General features: G+C 46.2%; 1 protein-coding gene across 5 annotated transcripts in view; it reads left to right on the forward strand.

Annotated features, from left to right (window-relative positions):
* Nucleotides 1–17,599, forward strand: part of COL26A1 (collagen type XXVI alpha 1 chain) — a 158,595-nt gene that overhangs the window by 48,749 nt on the left and 92,247 nt on the right. For 3 of the 5 annotated variants that reach the window (XM_087815581.1, XM_087815579.1, XM_087815582.1), the window contains exon 3: nt 15,340–15,443. In XM_087815581.1, the coding sequence (XP_087671707.1) occupies nt 15,340–15,443 (104 nt within the window). The remainder of the gene's footprint in view (nt 1–15,339; nt 15,444–17,599) is intronic. The other 2 variants (XM_087815580.1, XM_087815578.1) reach the window with 1 other exon arrangement.

A 17,599-nucleotide genomic window follows, 5' to 3' on the forward strand; every position in this document is an offset into this window, starting at 1 on the left:
CGCCCCACTGGGGATTGAGCCCGAAACCCAGGCACGTGTCCTGACTCAGAATCGAACCTTGACCTCCGGGATCCTCGGTCAGTGCTCAACCGCTGAGCCACGCCTGGCCAGGCAGATGTTCTTTATCAAGTCAAGGAAGTTCCCTCTATGACTATTTTTCTGAGAGTTTTTTTCATGGGTACTAAATTTTGTTAAATTTTTTCTTTTTTTATTGATTAACATGGTCATGTGATTTTTTTCTTTAGCCTGTTAATATGGTGATTACATTAGTTGATTTTGGAATATTGAACCAGTACTGCATCCCTGGAATAAACTTCACTTGGTCATGGTGTGTAATCTTTTTCTATGTTGCTGAATTCTTTTGCTAATATTTTGTTAAGGATTTTTGGGTCTATATTCATGACGGATATTGGTCTGTTGTTTTCTTGTTTTGTGCTGTCTGACTTTGGTATCAAGGTCTCATAAAGTGAGTTAAGAAGTGCTCCCTCTTGTATTTTCTGGAAGAGATTGTGTAGAATTGGTATTAATTCTTCTTAAAGATTTAATTTGGTTGAATTCCAGTGAAACCATCTGGATCTAGAGATTTCATTTTTGGGAGTTTCTAAGTTACAAATTTAATTTCCTTAATAGTTATAGGGCTATTCAAATAATCTATTTCATATTGAGTGAGTTTTGGTAGTTTGTGTTTTTTGATGAATTAGTGGGGTGGAGGGCCAAGGAGTGACCATTGGATTTGGGAATGTGAGGTCACTGGGCACCCTGGCAAGTGCAGTTTTTGGGAGTAGAGGGGATGGAGTCTGAGATGCCAAGAGTGGAGGAGAAAAATGATAGGTGAGGAAACAGAGACTGGGAGACTAGAAAACTCTTTAAAGAAGTTTTGTGTGTGGGAAGCATGAAATGAAATAGGGCTCAGAAGCTGAAAGCAGCAGGAGGTAACGGAGGTTTTTGTTTGGTTGGGTGACTTTAAGATAGGAGATACAGGATCATGTTTGTAAACTGCCAGAAATGAGCCGGGAGAAGAGCTGGCGAAGCTGGGGGGAGACGCTGGCTGTAGGAGTGAAGTTCAGAGAAGAGGCCTGGGGGAGTGGACCTGGAGTGTTGGGGGGAAGCAGCCTTGTCGGAGCAACGGGAGGGAAGGCTGAGATGGGGACATCCGTCACCCATGTGACCCTGAGATGGTTTGATTTTGAGGCTGACTCCTTTCGCCAACCATGAGCGCCTGGAAAGCAGGACCATGATGCCCTCATCCCATTACTCCAGGGCGTAGTGCAGGGTCTGGCACATTAAGGTGCTTAACAACGTTCATTAAAGGAATTCATCCGTTTGTTAAATGAAAAAAAAAATTGTAATGCAACTGTATCCCATGTGGATTTTCCCATTCTGTGATTTTTTTATATTGGATTTTTGTAGGATGTGTGTGTGTGAGTGTGAGATGAGGATAAGGGTAACCCTCCAAACTAATGTTTATGGACAAACATGAGGCCCAGAGACCGTGCCAGATGCCCAGTTAGCAGCTAGTGTGAAGAGAAGGTGGGGGGGCTCTGCTGGGACCGGTCTGGCTTCTGGAAACTGCAGCCCTGCCTCAGGTTTCTCAGATACGTGTCTGGTCTGTGCAGTTGTTTTTTCGGTCCTTATTGGGCACCCAAGTGCCAAGCACTATTGTGCAAAAAGAGCACGGCCCCGCCCTCACAGAGCTTGTGGAGGGGGACATGTCAGTTAAGGACTCACAGAAATGAGGGGTGTCCTTATGAGACCAGGCCCTGGTTTCCTTGGGAGAAACATTAGAGCAGAGATGGGGGGGGGTGCGGGGTGAGGGGTGATGGGGGGGCGATGAGGGGATTTCATCAGGAAAAGAAGTGCAGGTGAGGAAGAGGAAGCAGCCAGTAGAGCCCAGCAAGGGGTCGAAGAGGGAGGCCTTGCCTGGGGGCAGGTGCCCTGGGCGGTGCCCTCCCTGCTGGCTTCTCCAGCCAGCTCTTTAGTGAGGGGCCTGGACCAGGAGAGTTCCCTGTGAGGGGCCCTCAGACCCAGCTGAGGCCTGAAGGAAGGCAGCAAGGACAAGTGTGCCACCCCTCCCTGAGCCTGAGTTTCCCTTTCTGGGAACTGGAGATAAGCCCCTGCCTTGCTCTGGGGTGAAAATCACACAGTGGCTGTGCCTTGTTCGCTGCAGTGCTGCAGCGGGGCGTCAGGCCGTATTGACATGCCCTCCTGCCCTCCTGCCCTCCTGCCCTCCTGCGCCCCTGTTTTGCTGTGGGAAGGGGGGTGCAGATCACAGGGCCTGATGAATTCGGAAGGACCAGCCCCAGGGCCTCCGGGGTTAAGTTTTCCTCACCCGCTTCCCTGCCCTCCTCTGTCTCCTAGCCCCTCAGAGCTCTTTGATGGCGTACAAGCCAACCTTTTCCAGATGTGCTGAGTGGAGGGTTTTGCCGGAACTCTCCGGGGCTTCATCTGCCTCCTTCAATCCTCTCTGCCAGACGGCCCCCTGCCAGCCGGCCTCCCTCCTCCGGTTGGGTTGCCTGCTGCCCGCAAGGCCACATGAAGTCCTGGACTTAGTACTTTCTCAAAAACGTGGCCTTCTTTCCTGCCCCTCCTCCTCTAGGCGGCCTGTGTGGGTCGAGAAGCTCTCCAGGGCTGCCCACCACAGCAGTGGGAGCTTGTCTGGGCTGCCGCCACCTACCCCGACCGGGCCCCTCAAGTGGTCTGTGGTCCTGGTCTTGAGTGGGAGGGGAGGCCTGAGCAGAAGACACTACTCACGGGGCTGCTGTGATTTCCACCTGGCATTTAGGAATGATTGGCATGGATTCTGAGGAGGCCAGAGGCTGGAGACCCCTGCCTCCTGCCTCAGAACTGCAGTGGGACAGGACAGCCCCTTCCCCTCCGGCTGGCCCTCTGCTATTAATCAAGAGATTAATAATCTACTGCCTCCCTCTCAGAAACCCCCACTCCCATTTCCTGTTGAGTCTCCAGCCTGTCTCGGTACCTCCCAGTCTGATCCTCCTAGAGGTGGTCCCTGGTGAGGACGTGGGGCCAGGGCAGGAGCAGAGGCCTGCGAGTTGATGTGCCCAGGCAGGGAGGGGATACCTGCTCCCCTAGGCGAGGTCTCTGGACTGGCAGAGTCTTTTCCTGTCCTGGAACCTACTGAAGCACCTCAGGATGCTTTGGAGACATTGCCTTTGGAGGCCAACAAGCCATGGTCTCTGCTTACAGACCTCCAGTGATGGGCACTTCACCCCTCCTGGGATTCTGTTCTTCAGATGTCCTCTCATGTTACTCTGTGAGCCCAGGGGCACCTTTGGGGACACACAGGACACATTTACACCCTTTGTGGAACAGTTATTGAGCAGCTATAGGACTTCAGCTGGGCCCCTTGGAAGACCTCGTGACCTCACCCTCCATGCTCCCTGGAGGGTCTTCGGGACCTACAAAGGGCAAGGCCAGCCTCGACAGCTCAAGGTTGGGGGTCAACTTCTGTGCACTGTTGAGCAGATGAGAGCATTTCAGCCCCATAAAAAGGCCTGGTTCCCTCAAACCTCTGCCACTTTATAACCTGGAGACTGACCCTGAGCTCTTCCTTGGCCTCAGTTTCCCCCCTGCAAAGTGAGGCTGTTCATCCCTGCCCTGCTCCCCTTTCTCAGCCACCTGATTCCCATCTCTCCCTTCCCATTTGGCTGCTATACAGCCACAAGTGGGGTGTTTCTTTTTTTTTAGAGAGATAGGAAGGGAGAGGGATAGAGAGAGAAACATCGATTGACTGCCTCCTGCACGCCCCCTACTGGGAATCGAGCTTGCAACCCAGGCATGTGCCCTGACCCGGAATTGCATTGAACCAGCGACCTCTTGGTTCATAGGTCAACCACTGAGCAATACCGGCTGGGCGGGGTATTTCTTGAAAGCAAACCTGATCATGATGGCCAGGAGGGGTGGTATCATGGTGGGTCCAAAAGACTTTCTGTTGCAGGGTGGAAAGTATTCTTTTTTAACCTACATAAAATAAGAACAAAGTTAAGCTGTGCTGATTTTTAGTATATGCAAAGACAGTAAATAATACATGTACATACACATATATACATTAATATGCATATATTGTGGGCTCAAAAATAGTTTACTGATCTGGAGTATGCTCTAGAGAGCTTGGAGAGCTCTGGCCAGCACTATGTTCACATACCTAGTTAACTCTTTGCCAGCATTTGAGGTTCTCATAGCCTAGCCCTCACGAGCTGCCTTGTCTGTGCCCTGCTACCTATCCAAGCACTCTGCCCCCAAATGCACCAAATTTCATCCCAAACAACCTCCTGGCTCTCTTGGTGCTGGCTGCCTCTTTGCCTTGAGGTCACCCGAGTGTACCCCCAAGGTAGGGGGCTTTTTCTGGCCCCTCCTGGTAGAAGTGACCATGCCCTGCCCCCCATCCCTGCAACCATCAATTTCCATGGATGTTCCCCAGCCAGACACCCTGAGTTCCTCCAGGGAGCCACCATATCTTGGTTAGCATTGCAGTTCCCAGCCTGGGACTCCATCTGGCACACACTGTTTATTGATTGTTTCACTCATTCCACCAATCTTTATTGAGTGCATATGATGTGCCCCACCCTGAGCTAGGCCTGGGCTGCAGCCAGCAGCTTAGTGGAGGAGATAGACATCAGACAAATGATTGCCTGATGGGTGTATAATTATAAGGGTGATGAGTGTTTGGAAAAGAAGTCAGGTTTCTATGACAGTGTAAATCGAGGGAATCCAGCCTGTAGGGGTGGGTGGAACTGAGAGTGGGCTGGTCAAAGAGTCTCTCTGAGGAGGTGGCACTTCTGGTGAGCCCTAGGGACTGAGTTGGAGTTAGAGGGTGTCTCAGGCAGAGGGAACAGCAGATGACAAGCTGATATGGGAAGGAGCTCTGCTGGGATTTTAAGTGGGATTGAGGGAGGGGTGAGTGGGAAGGCAGCCAAGGTGGCCAGTGGCCAGATCTTAGAAGTCCACGTGGTCATACTATGGATTTGGGTTTTGTCCTAAGATTGAAGATAAGCTAGGCAGGGTTATCGAGGAAATTTGTACTTTGAAAATATCACAGGAACATCTGTGTGGAGTCCGGAATACTGGAGGTGGAAGTGACGCTAGGAAACAGTTAGGGACCATTGCCCCTGTCTAGGAAGGAGGCGATGGAGGCTGGACAGGACAGGTGGGAGGAGAGCAGTGGGCTGGTAGGATCGTGGTGGAGGAAGAACTTCCTGGACTCAGTGAAGGGAGGGGCCAGAATGCGGTGGGGTCAAGATTTCTGCGGCTATTTGTTGAGTGAATATCCCCCAGGATAATGTATGTCCTCGGATTTGCCGAATGACAATGAGGGAAACCCCAAGATCTGCCAATCAGAAGGAGCAAATGCAGAGAGGTTAGAAGTCCCTAGAATTGGGCTGTCTTGGGAAAAAACTCAGGGCCAGTGAGGTGGGAGACACCAGATGGAGACTCCAAATTGTATTTGGAAGCTTTCAGGTTTGGAAGGGACCTTTAGGTTGTTACATCCCACTCAGACTTGACAGGGGCTCAGAGAAGGGGGACTCACTCAGTGCTCACAGATGGGCAGAGATGCGTTGGAATCAACTAGAAAAAAAGCAGCGGGAAAGCCGTGTGTTTGTCCTGCCTGTGTTGCTCCTCTCGAGGTCTGAGTCAGCCTGGACTGTCTTTGGGGGAGTCATCCTGCACCCCCCCCCAGTGTCTCACTCGCTGTGTCCCCATCTCAGCTGGGCCAAAGGAACCAGAGAAGCTTCATCTGACCTCTCAGACATGTCCAGGGTTGAGGGCAGGTGGCAGCTGATGGAAAGACAGGAGTCTGGGGATGCGTGTAGCTGAGTTGGGGCTCAGCTGCCCACCAGCCGCACAGCCCAGGCAAGGGCTCAGTGTCTTCATCCATAAGCGGGACGGTAAGACTCTCACAGTACGAGTGGGCTGAGCACCTAGGTGTTCAGCGGATACAACTCCCTTACATTCCCCTTGCTTTCCTGAGCTGATTTTGCCATTTGTGAAGTGGACATATATAGCACTGTTCGTGGACCAGCGAGGGGCTGCCCCTCCTTCAGCCCATTTCCACAGTTGTGTGGCCTTGGATGCCTGTTGGCCACAGGCTCCAGGAGAATTGCCATATCACAGGGGTCAGATCCTCCACCAGTCAGTGGATACATAGTGTTGCCCACCTACTGTGTGCCAGGCACAAGCAAGGTTCCTGCCCTCCTAGAGCTCATGGTGTGGCAGAGATACGGGCATCGATTAATAGCCACACATAGAAATACAGCTTGCAATCTGGAGTAAGTGCTATGAAGGCAGGGCACAGGCAGCAAGCTGGGAACATTGATCTGGTTGGAGACTTCAGGAGGGCTTCCTGGAGGAGAGGGCCTTTGAGGTGAGGATGGAGGTGACTAGGCCTTAATTGGGAGAGGGAGGGAGAGAAGAGAGAGAGAGAGATGCACAGCCATTAAGGATAGCTGGAAAATGTGAGTGAGGGGCACAGGGACACTGGGGAAACCTGGTGGATGCTGGAGCCTCAATGTGGAGTTTGCTTGCCATCCCACTTGGACACCGCAGCACCACAAAATCAGGAGGAAGTCAGGATGAAGAGGCGTCTCCACTTTGGGAAGAATTCAGGCCTTAGGAGGCAATCTTGTTTCTCTCTCAATATCTGGAGGTCAGTAAAGCCTTGGTGGTGGGAGGACAGTCCTGGTTCTATGTGGCCCCTGCCCAGGACCTTGTCCTTGGCCCTCAGTCTGCTGTCAAGGAGTGAGGCTGACACCACCATATCACTGGTGGGGTGAGCCCTGTGCAGGGTGTGGCCTCTCTGCAGAGCCTCAGGCAAGCTGGGTTCTTCTCAGTGTCCTCAGCTGAGAATGGCCTCAAGGCCATCCGAGGTTAAATGAAGTCTGTAGACCCTGGGATTATGGCTGTTTGTCTTATTGTGGAGGTGGTCTGGGGGGCTGGTCTGATCTGAAAGGAATGGTCCCTGGGGTGAGGGGTGGGAGTGGGGCAAGAGACCTCTCTTGAATCAGCCTTGACCTCTTGTCTCACATAGGCCCTCAGGACTCTGTATGTGTATACTTTTGTTTATTTTTGACAAATAAAAACTGTGCACATTTAAGGTGTACAATGTGATGTTTTGATATATATACACATCATGAAATGATTACCACAATCAAGGTAATTAACATATCTATTGCCTCTTATATTTACCATATTTTGTGTGTGGTGAGACCACTTGGAATCTGCTCTCTTAGCAAATTTCAAGTATATCATACATTATTATTAACCATGGTGGCCATGCTGTACATTAAGTTTCCAGAACTTACTCCTCTTATAACTGAAAGTTTGGTCAATGTCTCCCCTAATCCCCCACCGCCTAGCCTCAGGTAACCACCATTCTACTCTTTGTTACTATGAGCTCAACCTCTTTTTTTTTTTTTTTGTTCTATATATGACATCATGACATATTTGTCTCCCTGTGTCTGGTTTATTTCACTTAGTATACTGTCCTCCAAGTTCATCCACGTTGTTGCAAATGGCAGGATTTCCTTCTTTTTTATGGCTGAATAATATTCCACTGTGTATGTGTATATAAATCACATTTCCCCCCTCTTTTTTAATGAAATTTAAAAATTTAAATTTATTGGTGTCACATTTTCTTTATCCATTGATCTGTTGATGGACGTTTAGGTTGTTTCCATGTCTTAACTATTGTGAATGATATTGCAAGGAACACTGGTTTGGTTTCCTTTGGATATATACCCAGAAGTGGGATTGCTGGATCATATAATAATTCTATTTTTAATTTTTTAAGGAACCTTCCATACTATTTTCCATAGTGGCTGCACCAATTTACAATTCCACCAACAGTGATCTTCTTTACTCAGTCCACCAATTCAAATGCTGACCTTTTCTGGTAACATCCTCATAGACACACCCAGAAAAAATGTTTTGCCAGTTATCTGGGCATCCTTTAACTCAGTAAAGTTGATACGTAAAACTAACCGTCACAGCCCTGCCTGGGTGGCTCGGTTGGAGTGTTGTCCCAATTTTCCAGGGTTTTGGGTATGATCCCTGGTCAGGGCACATGCAGGAGTTGACCAATGAATGCATGGATGGGTGGAACAATAAATTGACGTTTCTCACTCTCTCTCTTCTTTTCTTCCTCTCTCTCTCTAAAAAAAATCAATAAATTTAAAAAAATTTAGAAAAAAATAAACATCACAATAGGTAACATTTGTTAGCATTTTCATCTCCTGGAAATTGTGTTAAATACTTAATGTACATCTGTATTAGTCTCCTTGGGCTGCTGTAACAAAATGCTATCAACTGGGTGGATTAAGCAACAAATATTTATTTTTCATAGTTCTTGAGTTTGGGAAATCCAAGATAAAGGTGCTTGCAGGTTTGGTTCCTGGTGAAGGCCCTCTTTCTGGCTTGTAGACAGCTGTCTTCGGTGTCTGCACATGGAGGAGAGAGAGAAAGAGAGCTCTGATCTCTCTTATTCTTGTTATAAGGACATTAATCCTGTCACAGGGGCCCCACCCTCATGACCTCATCTAAACCAGATACCTCCCAAAGGCCCCACCTCTAAATACCAACACTTTGAGGGTTAGGGTTTTAACATATGAATTTGGGGTGGGGGAGACACATTCAGCCCATAACAGCATCATCTGTTTTTTATTTAGCATTTACATTGTATTCCTTTTTGAGTGATTTAAAGGCACAGAATTCAAAATCCAAACAGTATTAAAGAGTATGGAGTAAAACTGATGGCCCCCATTCACCCTAGAGGTGATTCCTGTTATCAATTTCTTGTGGATTTTTCAAGAGATAAAGAATTCCAACTATATCCTTTGTAAATATAGATGTAAAAATTCAAAATGAAATATTAGAAAATAGAATTCAGTGAGATATGGAAAGGATAATCCATCATGACCAAATGGGGCTTATCCTAGGAATGTTTTGTTGGTTTAACATTTGAACATTAATTAATGTGATTCATCAAAATAACAGAATAAAGGATAAAAATCATATGATCATCTCAATAGATATAGAAAAATTATTTGATAAAATTCAGCATCTGTTCATGATAAAAATTCTCTCAGCAAACTAGGTATAGATGGGAATGTCCTCCATCTAATAAAGATAACAAAACAGCTAATGCCATACTTAATTGATGAAATATTGTACACATTCCCCCTTAGTATGGGGACAAGAAAAGGATCACTGTTATCCCTTCTAGTCAACATTATACTGTAGGCAATAACACAAGGAGAAGCTATAAAAGGCATACAGATCAGAAACAGAATATAAAGAACTCTTTATGCACAGATAACATTATTGTGTACTTAGAAAATCCAAAAGAATAGTCAAATACAGTACTAGAACTAATAAATGGACTTATTAAGGTTCACTGGATACAAGTGTTCCCCCCTTCCAAATTCACATGTTGAAATCATAACCCCAGCATGATAGTATTTGGAGATGGGGCCTTTGAAAGGTGATTAGGTCTGAGGGTGGAGCCCTCATGAGAATGGGATTAGTGTTCTTATAAAGGGGACTCCACAGGGACCCCTTTCCCTTCTTACCTGTGAGGACACAGAGAGAATATGGTTGTCTATGAACGAGGGGGTGAGCCTTTACTAGACCTGGAATCTGCCAGCACTTTGATCTTGGGTTTCCCAGCTTCCAGAACTATGAGAAATAAATTTCTGTATTTATGAGCCACAGTAAAATAAAAAAAGCATTAAATACTGTTATGGGGTGAATGTTTGTATTCCCCCAAATTCATATGTTGGAGCCCCCAATGTGGGTGTATTTGGAAATGGGGTCCCTAAGGAAGTAATTAAGGTTAAATGAAATCATTAAGTGTGGGGCCCTGATCCAACAGGATTAGTGTTCTAAGAAGAGATACTAGCATTTCCTCTCTCTCTCTTCCTGCCCCCCCGCCTCCCGCCCCCAAATTCTGAGGAAAGGCCATGTGAGGACACAGTGAGAAAGTGGCAGTCTGCTAGTCAGGAAGAGAGTCCTCACCAGAAACGGAATTGGCTGGAATTCTGATCTTCGATTTTGTAATGGCAGCCTGAGCAGATTAAGACAAATACCTAGGCATAAGTTTAATGAAAGATGTGAACCCTGCTGAGAAAAATTAAAGCAGATCTAAATAAATGGACAGTTCTGCCATGGCTAGGAAGACTCAATATTATTAAGATACTGGTTCTCTAGAAATTGATCTATAGATTCCATGTAATCTTTATCTAAATCATAGTGGAATTTTTTTGGCAGAAATTTATAAGCCAACTTAAAAAATATGGGAATGCAAAGAACCTAAATATCCAAGACAATTTTGAAGGCTAACAAAATTGAAAGACTTAGATTACCAGATTTTGAAACTTACAATAAAGCTACATTTATTAAGACAGTGTGTGGTTTTGGTGCAAAGATAGAAAAACAGATCAATGGAATAGAATAGAGAGTCCAGAAACAGACCTACATTTAAATAATAACTTGGTTGTCAACAAGGCTAAAATAATTCAACTAGGGAAAAGAAGGTATTTTTAATAAGTGGTGCTGGGGCAAGTGGATAGCCCAAAGGAAAGCAATGAACCTTGACTCCTACCCAACAAATAATAAAATTTTAAAAATTGATAAAATTAAAAACTTATTATCATAAATACACATTTAAGAAAATGAAAGGTCAAGTCACAAATTGGGAAAAAATATTTGTAATACATATATCAGGTAAAGGTCTCCTATAAAGAATATACAAGGTGGGGCAAAAGTAGGTTTACACTTGTTTTGAATGGAAAATGATACAATAACTAAGAAATAATAATACAAGAATAAACTCTGTGTTTTGTGTACTCACAACTATAAACCTACTGTTGCCCCATCCTATATATATCTTACAAATCAATAAGAAAAAGAAACAAAACTCAGTGTAAGAGTGGGCAAAAGTCTCAAACAGGCACTTCACATAAGAAGATATGCAAATGACAGACATGAAAAGGAGCTATTTTATTTAGTCAACAGGAATTGCAAAATAAAACCATAATGAAAGTGTACTACATACACCCTAGAATGACTAAAATGAAAATGACTGACAATATCAAATGTTGGCAAGGTTATGGAGCAACTGGAACTCATAGGCTGCTGGTAGGTGTGTGGACTGGTTCATCCAAACAGGTCATGGAAATTTGTTTGTACCATCTACTAAAGTTAACACATGTCCATCCTATGTCCCATCAGTTCTGTTCATAGGTATATAATCTGGAGAAATAAAAACACCTGTTTACAAAGACTCTATGCGAATTCTCATAGCATCTTTGCCCATTATAGCTCAAGACTAGAAACAATTCAAATATCCATCAACAGGAGAAAGGACAAATTGTGGTATATTTATATAATGGAATATTATTTAGCAATAAAAGGAAAAAAATACTGGTATACTTAACATGGATGAAACTCAGACATAATGGATGAGTGAAAGAAGGCAGACACGAACGAGTGCATGCTATAAAGTTCCATTTATGAACTTTTGGAAAGGCAAAATAATCTCTGCTGAGAGAAGTCAGAAGAGTGGTTATGTCTGGGGGCTGGGTAATGGACATGAAGGGGGCACAAGGGGACATTTGAGTGATAGGAATGTTGGTGTACTCACACATTAAAGTTCATTGAGCAAAACATTACATTTATTTATTTTATTGTATGTAAGTTATATTTTAATAACACAAGAAAAATTCCATTATAATGTGAAGAGTGAACTCAGTGCTTTCCTTCATAGCCCTTCTCAAACAGTGCGTGGTCATGTACTCATGTGTGATATGATTAGTGCCACAAGCTCTGACGGAGTGAAGCCCATGCCTGCCTTCTTCATTCTTGTATTCCCAGTGCCTGGCACCCAGCAGGCTCTTGGTGTGCATTTGTGAATGCACAAATGAGTGTTGGGTTAACACCAAGCACCATGATCGGTACAAGGTGTTGAAGGAGGGCTGAATAGGGAGCCTGTCAACTCTGGCCAGGGGGAAGGTGCTTTACAGAGGAGGAGGGGACATTTGAGTCACACCCTGAAAGCTCCTGGGGATTTTTCTCAGGCAGAGAACAGGAGAAGAGCAGGTAGGCAGAAGAGCATTCACATGCAAAGCCCACGGCTGGAAGGGCAGCTCGGTGTGTGCTGGTGGTAGGAGCCTTGGCTGGTGGTGGTAGGAGGAGGGGTGGTAGAAAGGTAGGCAGGGCCTTATTAACTGACCTAAAGAGTTTGGTCTTTAGTCTTTGGGAGCCATTTTAAGAGAGGGCAGTCACTAAACTGGATCTGCATTTTAGAAAGATCTGGGTTTGCATACTGGACTCAAGCAGAAGGGCTGGGAGTTCTTTATGGATGTAAAAGGCTGAAGTTCCTCATCTTGTCCAGACTGAGGGAGAGGCTGTGAGCACTGAACCTGCCTTGGGCCTCCTGGTAATACTGGAGGGGTCAGCCACTCTGAGCCCTGGCCCTCTGGGCTGGTGAAGCAGCGCCACCTACTGGTGTGCTCTGCTCCTGGACTTCACAGGCCATCTGGTTCCTTTTGGTCCCATGTCCGCACGAGACATGGCCTCAAAGTGAGGGCCAGAAAGATGAGCTCTTCCTTTGGTTCAGGGGCCCAAGATCAGTACTTCATGCATATGGACACAGACTAGTATTACTAGGCTCTGCCAATTCTGCCTGCGTTTGGGTCCCTAGTTCCACCACCTTGAGAAAGTTACTTAACCTCTCTGCCTCGGTTTTCTCATCTGTAAATTAGGAACAGTAATAGTATCCATCTGTTAGGGTTGTTATGAGCAGTACCTGGTACATGGTGAGCACTCAATCAAAACTCTTGTTATATCTACACATTAGTATTTTTATCATCGTCGTCATTCAAGGCATGGACTGAAGAATGCCTGGTGGATTTTGGAGGGCTCACGGGCTGGAGGCCAAGGGGCAGTCTATGATACAGGGTAGCTGTGAGAGCTGGAGAAGGACCTGCACACATGGCTAAGCAGGTCGGACTCTCCTGACTGCAGTGAGGACTGATGAACGAAGGGTGTGGGCTGGGAGGAATGAGGTCAGATCTATGTTTTGCAAATCCAGCATCTGTGCACCCCTTTCTGCTCTCAATGCCTCGCACATATGCTTTCCCAAGTAGCCTCGCACATCACATTCTGGTTTATGTAGGGTCCTTGTCATGTAGACCAGGAAATAGGCTCAGGGAGGTTGAGGAACGTGTGCAAGTCCACCTTGTGTACTAGAGGCAGAGTCCAGAGCCCAGGGCTCCATCTATCCCATGGTGCTGAGGTTATGGGAGGGACCCTTTCATGGCATCAAATGCGCTGCACAGGACACAAATACAATAAACAACTTGACCCTTTCCTGCTTTACACGTCTGCCCTAGGAGATTCTGAAGCTTTTCTGATCTCTCTAAGCCAGAACAACAATCTAATTGCAGGAATTAATTTAAAAACTGGCATCTTTAAAAAAATGTTTTTGCTAGATAATTTATTTTTTTGTCCCCCCCCCCCAGTTTTATTGAGAAATAATTGATGTATATCACTGTATAAGTTTAAGGTATACAGCTTGATGGTTTAATTTACATATATTGTGAAATGATTACCACAATATACCTGGCACCTTTTATCTACATTAAAGCCTCACCCATATCCCAGCTGGGCCTGCTTCAGACTGGAGGTCTGTAGCAGGAAGGCATGTGAGAGTGTGAGCCTGTGAATGAGCTGTGTGAGTGTTGAGTGTGTGAGCATATGTGTGTGCATGTGAGAGTGTGCATGTATGTGACTGTGTGAATATGTGAGTATGTGAGGTGTGAGTGTGTGCCAGTGAGTGTGTGTATAAGTGTGAAAGTGTGTTTATAGCACAGACATTCTATTTATACTCCTTGGACCCAGGCTCATTGACCCACCTAGGTCCCACCAGGCCACCTGCTGTAAAAACTGGTGATGATGACACTGTTTCTTTGTCACTCCCTGTTCCCATTGGCCTATGCCAATTGCTTTCCGGAGGGTGGGGGAAGGGGAGTGGGCGCCGATCTAGAGTCCAGAGGCCTGGGCTTGCTCTCCAGGTCCCAGCTGTGGGCACCTTTCCGTGCAGACTTTTGGCTCCTCACTCAAAAGTTCCTGCCCCTGGCTACACACAGCCACACCCTCCTTAGCTCTCCAGGGGGAAGCTGGTTTGCTGGAATGTTTACGAAACATGAGTGAGAGGATTTTAAAAAGAGAAATTAGTGTAACAGGATTTTTCAGATTTGGTGCAATATTTCTGAAATTCAAGATGTGACTCGTGTGTTTTCCTGTCAACAGTGCATCTTGAAATGTCACGCCTGTTGCTACCAATTAATTCATCATTTTCCCATTCACTGATTAAGTTGCTCAGTGTCAGCAGATTCAGATTCCGTGGAGTCATGGAGTTTGCTTTCAAGAGGAAGTTTGCCAACACGATGAAGCAGCTCGGTTGTAGTGACGCATGTAGAGTGAGTAACGGCTGAGTTGGTGCCCCTGTGAAATTTGGTCATATGTGTTATAGTCACTATCCATGGAGTTTCACAAAATCCCAAAATAAATTTGATACGAAATAAGTATCAAACTTACTTGTGAGAAAAAAATAAAACTCCAGGACTTTGAATTTTACTCTGGATGCCACAGCAGTTTGTGGGGCATTTTCTCGCTGCTAGAGTCCCGCTGCTGGACTGTAAGTTTTCATTGACGTCTCTCTCTCATCCTAGAGGCTGTGATTTTCTTCAAAATAGGGACTCGGTTATATCCATCTGTGACCACAGTGGAGCATGTAGTTGGCACTCAAAGCATTCATTGGATGAATCAACAAAAGGAAATAAAGATTTTAATGATATTTTTCTTTTCTATATTCATTATTTTGGTCGATGTCTTAGCTTGAACTGCCATAACAAAATATCACAGACTGGGTGGCTTAAACAACAGAACTTTATTTTCTCAGGCAGCTGTCTTCTTTTGTGTCCTCGCATGCCCTTTCCTCAGTGTGTGGGGGGTTAGGGCTTCAACATAAATTCTAGGGGACACAATTCAGTCCATAGCAGTCAGTGTGCAAGACATTTTTCTACCATAGGTGGTCACACCTGGAGACTTTGAGAAAGGCAGAGCTGGAAGGCACTTTAGAGCACACTTGGCACAGAGAGGGATGGTCACTTGCCCAGAGCCACACAGCCAGTGGCACAGAGCTGGGGCCACAGGATTCACTGGCTGGGTAGCTCCCAGAGCCCTGGACTGGGCTGACTCTGCAGGAATTGGGTCTGGGGTGGACAGTTGGGCTCTCACACTGTCCTGACGCTGCCCTTGTGTTAGTTACAGGACTCTGATCAGACCCACATACAGAGTGTCCTACCGAACGGTGACGGCGCTGGAGTGGAGGTGCTGCCCTGGCTTTACTGGGAGCAACTGTGATGAGGGTGAGTCTACTGGGACATGGGGGCAGGGGACCAGGCACTGGTCAGGCTGGGCTTCCAGGTCCTAAGTGCTTCTCCCTCTGCCGTCCTCCTGTGAGCAGATCTCTGTTCCTCCATATTCTTTCCTTCCTTTACCCAACATCTCGGAACCAAGTGGTCTGGACTGACCAAACTGGGGTGAAGCTGTCCCCCATCCCTTGGCACTGAGGCTGGTCCTGTGTGTGTTGGTGGGATGGGAAATGGAGGAGACTCATAAGCCCAAGTCCAGGGGAGGGAATTCAACTCACAGCCTATTTCTTTCTGGTTCTGACTCACCCAGAAACGGGCTGGCAGGGCTGGAAGTTTAGGCTCTGAGCAAATGCAGATGAGGGCCCCCAGCCTTGGAGCCAGTATGAGGCGGGCGGACCTGGTAGGCAGCAGCAGAAGGAAGGCCTCACCCATTGCCCCTGCCCTTCTGCCTGGCTGGTGCCCAGAGGGAAGACAGGAAAATGGGGCCTAGAGCCTGCCTTTCTTTCTGAGCCCTGAGTAGGCTCATCCTGGCTCTGGAGCCCAATGGAGCCAGATGGCTGCACTCAGGTGGAAGTCAGAGAGGGCCAACAGCAACCCCCCAGCATGCGCACAGCAAAGGAAAGCAGGGCCTGCCTAATGAACAGGTTTGCAGCCCCCTTGTTCCCAGCATGGCTGGCTGGTCTGAAGGCTGAAGTGTCAGTTTTGTGTTTGGAAATAGGAGCTTCCCTCAACCTTGGCTTTCTGGCCTCTCTTTAGGTAAGTTTATGTCTTGGTAAAGGGTAATTCTTCCTGCAGACCGAGTGGAAAAAATGCAGATAATGTGGGATATGTGTCTCTTTCAGAGCCTGGGGATCGAGTGGCCCCCTTTCTAGCTGTGAGCCTGAGGTTGAGGATTCCTGGGAGTGTAAGGGCCTGGGCTGAGTTTGGGACCGGCTCCTGAAAGCCTTTGAAAAGATTTTACACTCCCCAAAATGAAACAATGAAGACAGAAGATGAAATCAAGGCGGTGTCTGTGCTTTTAAGCACATTTCTAAGATGGTTGGAGGGTCCCGGGGCAATTATTTCCACTTGCTCCCATTGCTGCCTCTCTGCAGAGCCTGCAGGTCAGAGGTGCTCTCTCGTCAGTGGGTTCTGCTTTGGTTCAGATGAGCTTCTCCAGGAGAAGCATGCTTTTCTCTTGCTGTGTCTGGTCTTCCTTCCAAGTGCTCAGGTCTGTCTGGTCTTATGACTGTGGATTTGTGACTGCTTAGGGGTAGGTGACTTCAGCTTCCCAGGTGGCCTCTCTCTGGATCTGCTTCCTCCCTTCTTTGTCTCTCCAGGCCCCCTTCCAATCAGCCTCCTCTCCTTCCTTCACGGATGCCCCAGGAGTGCACACCAAAAGCTTGGGGATACCTTATTTCATAGATATGTCTATATGCAGTCAATCCTAATTATTTGCAAATTCTGCATTTGTGAGTTGGCCTACTTGCTGAAGTTTATTTGTAACCCCCAAATCAATACTAGCAGTATTTTCATGGTCATTTGCAAATATGCACAGAGAAGCAAAAAATTTGAGTTGCCCAACTTGTATGCTCCCAGCTGAGGTTGAACAAGGAGAAACTCTGCCTTCTTATTTCAACTCTCATACTGCAGACAAGTGTCCTTTTCACAATCTGTTTAATGCCATGCTTCTCACATTTTTATGCTTTTTTGGGGGAGATATTGTTTAAAATGTTCCCATGTCTAGTGTTTTTAAGTGCAAAAAGGCTATGACTTCCCTTAGGGAGAAAATGCACGTGATAAATAAGCTTTGTTCAGGCATTGGTTATACTACTGTTGGCTATGAGTTCAATGTTAATGAATCAACAGTACATATTCAATAAGATGTCCTTAAGTAGAAGTACACATAAAACAAGGTTACATATTGATCAGCTGATGAAAATGTGACACTCGTAGGAACCTAACTCTGTGTTTCCCCTAAGAGCAATGGGTCAGTATTTGCTAATTCAGACTTCCTGGCGTGCTTATAGAGCATAACTACCACGAATAACAAAAACTATCTGTACCTATGAATCTATAACTATTTATATATCTGGAAAGATTTTTTCTTATTACAAAACTAAGTACGTATTCATTGTAGAAAAAGTGAAAACACTCTTTTAAGTTAACCT

The sequence above is a fragment of the Miniopterus natalensis genome, chromosome 3 (assembly GCF_054644295.1).
Source record: "Miniopterus natalensis isolate mMinNat1 chromosome 3, mMinNat1.hap1, whole genome shotgun sequence".
Taxonomy (NCBI): domain Eukaryota; kingdom Metazoa; phylum Chordata; class Mammalia; order Chiroptera; family Miniopteridae; genus Miniopterus; species Miniopterus natalensis.